Here is a 9,592-nt window from a genome sequence, read left to right as displayed (position 1 = left end):
GCTCATGTTAACGGATTAATAAAGCGTGCACACTGCACATGGTTGCATCCGGCAGTGCGTTCCAGCGGTGCGTCTGCAGCAGTGCAGAGATAGTTTCTGCACCGAGTCTATTTTTGCTGCGCTGCAAGCTAAGATTTAAAGTAACAGCACATTGTTTGCAGTAAATATGAACACGGATTGACACGAAAATGTAAAGTCTTATTATTAAAGTCTACTGTGTTTCACAGTCAACACATATGGCTTTTTGGCTAGATTTAAAGGAAAAGAGCACTTTTAGATAAACAAGGCAATAATAGACAGCATTCGTGGAGGTAGGAAAACTAAGTTCTTTATGAACCGCAGGATTGCTTGTACTAAAGATTTAAATGCAAAAAAGGCAGTGGAGCTGACTGTTTCTGTCAGTGGTAAGTTTTAATTTAGAATGTTTGTGATAACGTAAGAAAAGCATTTTAAATGTTTTTGGTAAACAGCCACGGATCAGTAGCGGACTCTTCTGTGAAAGCACAGACCGTGCTGTTTCCCCTCTCACAAGAGTCGCCTAAGAGGGGAATTCCCCCCATTTTCAAAAATGAAATTCAGGCCCTGAATAAATGTCTAAAAATCCTGATTGGAGTATCACTATAAATAGTTATAAATGATAAAAACAAGACTTTAAAAAGATCGGTATCGGCAGATACTGCTTTCTAGTGTTGTCAAAAGACCCGGTATTTCGGTACCAAGTCGGTATACCGAAATTGGTACCGAGAACCGTGGATTTTCACTGGTATTGGTACCGAATACTGAAATTTTGGTACCGTGACAACACTACTGCTTTCTGTGATCGGCTATCGGCCTCAAAAATCTTGATCAGAGCACCCCTACTGCTAACTATAACCTCAAAAGTGTACTGAAACTGTGTACTAAAAGACCTCCTCTGACATGTTGAGTGCTGGGAAGAGAGCTTCGAGAAAATCGTTTAGGACTGGTCATGGACCGGGCCCCCCCCTCCAGGCACACAGCCTGCTCATATTTTCAACACCAGCAATCAGCTTTGTGAGGGCAACAGTGGCACAGATTCCCCACAAAAGATCCCAGCATTCCTTTGACAGGGTGAATACTAGACCCTTTATTCATCCGTGTCCCATTTTCCTCAGAAGACATCCTTTGCCAGAACACCCATTATTTCAGCATGTACTAGCATTAGGATTGACAAATTGGAGATTTTTTAATTTGAATGAAATTACAGAATATCTGCACAGGAGCATAAACTTAATTATTGCTAATTATTTCATTCTTTAATCACCTTTCATCACTTCCTGGTAAACAGCTGCTCTGCATTTTGCACAATTTCCTATGACTCATCAACATGCAATACAATTTAGACAGCAAATAAATATCTATGTCAATATGTATGATGGATGACTTAACTAAGTCCACACACCTCTTTAAACAACTCTCATACAGTCTTTGGCTCCAGCATAGAGTGCCATAGTGACACCCTAATAAGAAAACAAAGCCCAGAGACCAGGATGCAATTACAGGCCATAATCAATCCTCAAGAGAGTAGGCAACAAAAACAATTGCCCTGCTCTTTGTCTCTATGGGTTCCTTCTTTTGTTCAGCTCTGAAACAAGACCTACCTGTCTGGGCTGAGCGTTCAGGTAAGGCTCGAACTCATCATCGTTCAAAGTATCCTTTTGGGTAACAGCTCCGTTTTGCACTGGAAAGCAAAAGATACAGAACGTTAGAGAACATAATCCGTTTCTTTTTACTTGTCTTCTTTTTTTCTAAAAAAAAAAAATGATGTGATAGTTGTAATATTAGGCCAAAGCTAAATGTTTTATCCAGGAATTTTTCAACTTATGGGTGCTTCCCAAGGCACAAAACCAGAAGACATGGTGCATTTAAGTACCTCAGGGATGTTTGTATTTACGAGTTGGGAAGTCCTAATTACAACGTCAAGTGCATTCAAATCCCTTTGGTAGGCGCGAGATGCCTATGAAACTTTCAACAAAATATAGTTTTGTTTTTAGTTTTTTTTAACTCTACTTCTACAAAATGAATTAAATGTGCACCAGGTGTGTTTTTGTATGTTTTTAATCAATTTAGGAAGTACAACAACATTGCATATTGCACAAACAACTTAGCTAGTTTTATTGCAAATAAAAAAAAAAAAACTCACATTAACAAATTTACCATTAGCTACAGATGCTGTACCCATTGTCTACCATGTTCAACTCAAAAACTTGAGGCTCAAAGAAAATCCCATGTTTCCCACTCATACTTATGACTTTGGTGGTGTTCAACTTGTAAATACAATCTTTTTGACATGACTTGAACACACGATCAGATCAATGCACCTGCTGCTGAGATCAACATGTACATGAAACACTGAATATCACCAAACTTAAATTTCTAAGAAATAGCTTGACTCAAACAGAAGGCATCTCATCTTAAACAGAAAATACAATCTGACAAACTCTTTTCAGTCAGACACTTTATTTTACTAAAGTGTCAGATGTTCATTTATCACAGCCAAATTTATTTGAACATCAGAAATCAGCCAATGATCTGAGCTTCATACTAGTTTATTCATTGTCAATACAACACTGTAGTCTTAAATATGTCATCAAAGTTGAATGTTTATTCTATTGCAGTTAACTTACACATTATATAGTAATCATTTTATTAAGCTTATACTGGCCCCGTTTTATTATTTCCCCATCTTTTGTCACTTTGTGTCTGTTAATAGTGTCTTTAATATTGTAAGCCAAACAATGTCAGTAAAGCACTTCTATTAATCGCAAATGGACTAAAATAAAAATAAATAAAAAGCTCTCACATCTTATCCACGTGGTCACATGCACGGATTCAACACGCAACTGGAATGTGAAAGATTGATACACTACTGAGTGTGATGCTGAAAATCCCCTCAACAGGTTCCTCTTGGCAGCGTTTAGACCCCCGCCTCTTGGCCACCGTTACAGATGATGATTTTAAGTTTAAGGGAGATATCTTCAGCACTAAACTTGAAGAAAACACCCCAAAAACAGCATTCAAGCAGAGTGTAGGTGGGTGTTCAGGTGCTTGAGTGTCACGCGTTCAACTGTACTCGGCCTCACTACTGTGCTAGGCGGCTAACTAGCGTCGGCTCCAAACAAGCTCCCCTTACATATGTGAGAAACTAAAACCAACCCGATTCTCTACTATAAGACCATTTGTCTTTTAATTCCGCGTGGGATTGTTTTAAGAAGGTTTAACGGTTGAAATAATAGGAAATCGGTATGAACACTCGGCCTGCTAACAGCAGCACCAACACGAGACTCGTATAACAGCACACAAAAATGGCACAGCAGCACTTCACCTACCTTTGTTTGTTTGGCCTTTCGGTCTCTGGATTGGGTCCAGGTGATTCATGAAGGAGTGAGTTTGGAGAGGAAAGGGAGAATAAATGAAGGTTTATATGAAGCTCAGGCCTGAACTCGCGTTGCGAGAGAGAAAAAAACCCCCCGCTCCGACGCCACTTCTGCTCAATGTTCACAAAGTGCCGCTGTTTACCTGCTCCAGAAGGCTGCTGGCTGACATTTCTCTCTCCCCGGAGCCTGCGCGTTTGTTTGCGGGTTAAAGTCAACGGGAAATGAGTGTGTTTTTAGAGTCTTTACGCCCGTCTCTCTCTCTTTTTCTCTCTTTCTCTCTTTCTCTATCTCTCTATCGCTCTCTCTCGCTACAGCTGCAGATCAGAAACACAATGGCGGGCTGCAGTTCCTCCACACTTCAACATGGCCGAGCGGCCGTCGCACGTTTATTCACGGCGGTACAGCGCCACCCTACGGCTGGGAGGAGGAGGATGAATACCGTATGTGTGTGATGGGGAATCTTCATCTGATATTTAGACAGTTATAAATATTGTAATATATGTATAATATATGTTTTATATACATTTATAAACATGTTGCACGTTCCTCACAGCGTTGCTAGGCATAAAATAAATGATATATTACATATAGTTATATAATATTTATAATACATAATTGTAAAATATATAAAAATAAAAAAATATGTAAGTTAATTTTCTAAATCCCCTGTTAGTTCTTCTTCTTCTTCTTCTTCCATTATTATTAGTATTATTATTATTAAGCCAATTCCTTAACATCATCTTGGAAGAAACACCATTCTGATGAGAAAAAACAACTGCAAAAACATCTGGTTGTATTGCGTAGATTTGATGAATTCTGTGGTATTTGCTTGTTTGTCTCAGTTTAAAAATATCATCCTGAAATTGAAGAGCTTGGTATGTTATCATCAACATTTAAAAAAAATGGCTAAAATATCAAACATCTGATAAAAAAAAAAAAAGTACACTCTTGTGTAAGTTATCTCTCACTGTGCTTACTTTATTTCTATCCTGTTATGAACAGGAATGAAGAAAAAGATAAATAAAAGATAAATAAAACCTGCCCATTTTTGTGTTAATATAATGACTTTATATTGTATTTGTTTGCTGTGACTGTATGAGAGCCCCAGTAGAAATAATATCTGCACTGTCACTTGTAGGCCACTAGATGTCATTATTATGCAGCAAATTTATATGAGTCAGTCCATTGGCCAATACAATATGGAATGCCAGCCCTGCCATAATTAGAAATAAATAAATAAATGTGCAAAGAAATGTAAAAAAGCAAATATAAATAAATAAATACATAAATATACAAATTTTATTTCCTTATTTATGTATTTTTTCCCACATTTATTTATTTTTTCTTTTTATCTATTTATACATTTATATATTTCCACTTTTATTTATTTTCACATTTCTGTATTTATTTACGTATTTATTTATTTATTTATTTATTTATTTCCACATGTATTTATTTCTACATTTATTTATTTATACATTTCTTTGTCCGTAGGGTAATGAGTAGGGTGGGTTTTGACAAATTTCACGATTCGATTCGATTCTCATTCACAAGCTTTCGATTCGATTCGATTACCAATTCGATTCGATTCGATTCAATATCGATTATTTTGGATATATATCAGGTACAGTACTTGCCAAATTTTCTCAAGAAAAAAAAATCTCTCAACTAATGCTGTAAAATATACATTAGAGTCAGTTGGTACTACATTACTATAATATTGAAGGTTAAAATGAACTGATTTGTAAGCTATAGCATACAACTGTTAAAATTACACAATGAAGTTTTTAAAATAATGAAGTTACAATTACATAATAATATTTCTACTTTAATTACGGATTTATTCAAACATAAATTAAACATTAAAACAGTAAAAATGATAATGAATATGTTATGTGGTGCATATATTTAGCAAATACCCCTCTCTACAGTTTATTTTTCTATCCGACTAATGAGTTTATGATCACCGAATATGTTTTTTTCTGAGGCAAATGTGACGTTACGTGACATTGTTTACAAGATGTTATATTGATGTCTTTGCGCATCTGAAACACTGATTGAGCGATTACATGAGACAGGATACAGATTGTAAAGTTGTACGCTTTCTTTTAACTTACCTTCGGATATTTAGTCATGATTATTTTCTGTTGAAACTTGTATTAATGTGGAGGAGACGATCAGTTCACATCACGTGCGCCTCGCGCTGCTGCGTCTGTTGAACTGAGGCGCTACAGCGATCTGTCACTCCACATTAAACAGCGCCAAAACGGCATTTATTGTTTGAATACTGCAATACAATGGACATAAATTGAAACCTGAGACTTTGTTTCATATTAAAAGCACCAAAGCACAATGCTTATTGCGATTTACTGGATGGGAAGCGCCCTTCAATGTTTCGTCCATTAACTGAAAACAGGCTACACTAATTGATTATTGGGATTTAAGAATCGATATCGTTCCGTAAAAATGAGAATCGATTAATATCGAGATATCGATATTTTTTACCCAGCCCTACTAATGAGGAGGGCGTGTTTTACCTCAGGAATAGCAATCAAGCCAGAGTAGGCGAGGAGTAAGCTTTGAGGCTACAGTGACACCTTGTGGTGCCCAAACGAAGTACAAGAAGTGTAGCCTACAAGCCTGTTGATAGTGTGGGATGAATGATTTAGATGGGCAATATGGCCAAAATCTTATATCACGGGTTATTATTTCAATTTCACGTGGGGGGGGGTGTTTCAGCTGGGAAGTTTCTGTGATCGCGTGCATTTCCTGAAGCTCGCGAAAGCGTGCAATCGCTTTCTTATGCGCGCTGTTTTTTTTTAGGTTTGCATGTTTCAAAGATTCAGGATAGTAGGAGGCATCAGTTACTGTAGAAGATTTGTGCCTCGCGCCACTTCCCGTGTGGTCACTGCATCAGCTGATTATAATGGGTTCTCTTGGTGTAGACACGGCTTTAGATACGGATTAATCCAACGCTACCTCGCTACCAATTCCTACGTATTTTACGAGATGGCTAATTTGTACGAATTCGTACAAATTCACTTGTACGATTTTGTACGATTTGTCTAGACCCCAGTGATGGGTAGGGTTAGGGGTGGGGTTAGGTGTAGGTCATTCGTACAAATTCATACGAATTGTGAGATCGGGCTGATTAATCACACGTCTTAAGCCAGGCTCACACTGTGCAATTTTTTAAAAGTCCTTTAGGATTGTACTTGTCAGACTGTACGAACACGATGATTATGTCACACTGTGGGATCTCAGTTGTTTTTAATGTCAGACTGTACGACAGTCAAGACGTGTAAAAAACGGGTGCGTGCAAGAAAACTTGTCCGGAGTTTTACATCGTCAACCCATAGATGTTCAGTGACTGCGAGCTTCATTGCACGCAGGGCTGTAATGTTGGCTATCATTAAAAGTATATGAATGGCGGCATTAAATATAATGACTTCTATTTAAGAAGAATAGTGTAAGCAGCACTACACACCCACATGAAAACAGCAGCGCAACTGGTGTTTATCATAGCAAAGGCAACGTATTTTATGAATTTCGTGAGCGGAGGATGAGAGCGCCGGAGTTTATGCGGTTAGAAGAAATCTCAAGCATTAATTCTGATCATGGCTTGTCTTGAAAAATGAAGACAGTTTGACGTTCGTCGTAGGAGAAGTCACACTGCAGGACTGTGCGCCAAATCTTCTGACACTGCCAGAATTTCGTCAGAGGGAAAATTTGATCGCAACGGCCATTAATCGGCTGTCGGTGAACATGTCAAACTAACGATCAAAGACTACAGATTTTAGCCTAGGATTATTCATGATTTATGATTTTTTTAAAATGAAAATTTCGTTTATAGAATAACTAGGGTATTCGTTATGTTCGTATATTGCTTATGACGAAAATTCATTAGCCTAGCCTATTTGTTATGAAGTTGATTTAAAATTCTTCATAACAAATTTTAAGAAGAAGTTAAAAGTTAAGAAAGAATTAAATTAGCCTGTAGGCTATAGATCTATAGGCTAATTTTCTTAACTTTTATTAGACTGCAGATCGAAAAAAAAATAATGCTTGATAATCTTTAAAATGAGAGAAATCACTGACATAATTTAGGCTATACTTTCTTCGACTGCAGAAAAAAACGAAACATTTAATTTGCAGTGTTAACTTATAAATTAAATGAAAAACAAGAAATAAATCACAACAAGAACAATAGAGTTTTTTTCTTGTAATCAAGAAAAAATATTTGACAAAATTTCAAAACGAATGCTGAATGATATTTGACAGTGAACGCATCTCCACTGCATAGCCGCATGCAATCATTGGTGTCAGTCGCAAATATTAAACATGTTTTAGGCTACAATGCTTGGCGTGTGTGTTTCACTAGCTCTGTTCCCATGGACACCTTTTGTTTGATCTAATTCTGGATATTTCCAGCCTAAGACGTGTGATTAATCCATATCTAAAGCGTGTCTACACCAAGAGAACCCATTATAATCAGTTGATGCAGTGACCACACGGGAAGTGGCGTGAGGCGACAAATCTTCTACAGTAACTGATGCCTCCTTCTATCCCGAATCGTTGAAACATGCGTTGTATGCGTTGAAAATGAAACCTAAAAAAAACAGCGCGCATAAGAAAGCGATTGCAGCTTTCGCGAGCTTCAGCAAATGCACACGATCACAGATTGCACGCTTCCCAGCCGAAATAACTCGTCACGTGAAATTGAAATAATAACCCGTGATATAAGATTTTGGCCATATTGCCCATCTAAATAATTAATCCCACACTATCAACAGGCGCGTCATGTAGGCTACACTTCTTGTACTTCGTTTGGGCACCACAAGGTGTCACTGTGGCCTCAAAGCATACCCCTCGCCTACTCTGGCTCGATTGCTATTCCTGAGGTAAAACACGCCCTCCTCATTACCCTATGAACAAAGAAATGTAGAAATACATAAATGTGAAAATAAATAAATGTGGAAATATATAAATACGTAAATAAATATATAAATGTGAAAATAAATAAAAGTGGAAATAAATACATGTATAAATAAATAAATGTAAAAAGAAATAAATGTGGAAAGAAATAAAAAAATACATAAATAAGGAAATAAAATTATAAATAAATATTTATTTTTGCTTTTTTACTTTTCTTTGTATATTTATTTATGTATTTATTTATTTATATTTGTTTTTTTTAAAATTCTTTGTACATTTCTTTCTTTATTTCTAATTATGGCAGGAATTGCATTCCATAATACAAAGCCAATTCATTGCAGACATTGACCAAACTGGGCGGCTTCAGTACATTCTACTACTTTGTTTTCTTTTCAAGAGCGATGTGCTTCATTGCACTTGTAAGCGAAAAATTCATTATTTTTAAGTGTTCACATGTGAGTTATGTGCTAATACTCATTTTGGTAGTGTGTCAAGTTTGAGCGCGAGAAGAGTTATTACGCAGGTGGCGAGCAGCACTTGTATGATCTAGCAAATAATGCATAATTGCGTTTAAATAACACACTTGCCATTGTCTGTATAAAAAGCTAGAAAATTAACAATAGCTGCCTAACCTCTCTCTCTTTCTCAATTTTTACAAAAACTGTACAACTGTATTATTAAAGCAGTGCAAACTAAAAACAGTGAGTAAACATATAGTAAAAATACAAGCGTAAAATAAAAAAGCTGAGTAAAATTTGAAAATAATTAACAAATGTAATAAAATCGAATAACACTTTTTTGCTAATACATTTTTAAAATCAAACGTTGTATTTCATAATATCATTCAAAGAACTGAGCCTGTGACCTGAACATGAACAAAAAAAAAAGAACAGTTGTGTTTTATTAACATTAAAAAAGATTAATAGCCTAAATACTGTAACAACTGTACTGCTCACTGTTAATGCATTAAATAACAGTAACTAATGAGACCTATTCTGAAGTCTTACCGACTAATTTAGATCAGCGGAAGCCAACAAAATAATGCTAAATATACCACTAATAATAATAAACATATGCACAAGGCAGATCACTTAGTCAGTGATCTCTCTTGCACACACACACACACACACACACACACACACACACACACACACACATGCACACACACAAATGAACCTGTTAAAACCTGCAAGGAGTGACATGAATGAACGACCAATTAAGATGGTGTCTTTACTGTTTACTGAATGTGTATTGATCCAATT

General features: G+C 36.4%; 1 protein-coding gene across 1 annotated transcript in view; it reads right to left on the bottom strand.

Moving 5' to 3' along the window:
* LOC107654833 (YTH domain-containing family protein 2-like) overlaps positions 1 to 3,811 on the bottom strand; it is a 13,240-nt gene extending 9,429 nt beyond the window's left edge. Inside the window, exons 1-3 of the mRNA XM_016442088.1 lie at positions 3,538 to 3,811; positions 3,348 to 3,372; positions 1,620 to 1,699 (exon numbers count right to left, since the gene is read on the bottom strand). Of these exons, the coding sequence (XP_016297574.1) occupies positions 1,620 to 1,699; positions 3,348 to 3,372; positions 3,538 to 3,564 (132 nt within the window). The 5' untranslated portion in view covers positions 3,565 to 3,811. The remainder of the gene's footprint in view (positions 1 to 1,619; positions 1,700 to 3,347; positions 3,373 to 3,537) is intronic.
* Between the last annotated feature and the right edge of the window lie 5,781 nt (positions 3,812 to 9,592).

The sequence above is a fragment of the Sinocyclocheilus anshuiensis genome, unplaced genomic scaffold, assembly GCF_001515605.1.
Source record: "Sinocyclocheilus anshuiensis isolate Anshui unplaced genomic scaffold, SAMN03320099.WGS_v1.1 scaffold335, whole genome shotgun sequence".
Classification (NCBI taxonomy): domain Eukaryota; kingdom Metazoa; phylum Chordata; class Actinopteri; order Cypriniformes; family Cyprinidae; genus Sinocyclocheilus; species Sinocyclocheilus anshuiensis.
Note: the sequence above shows the minus strand (reverse complement) of the source record. Positions and strands in the feature narration are given on the sequence as shown.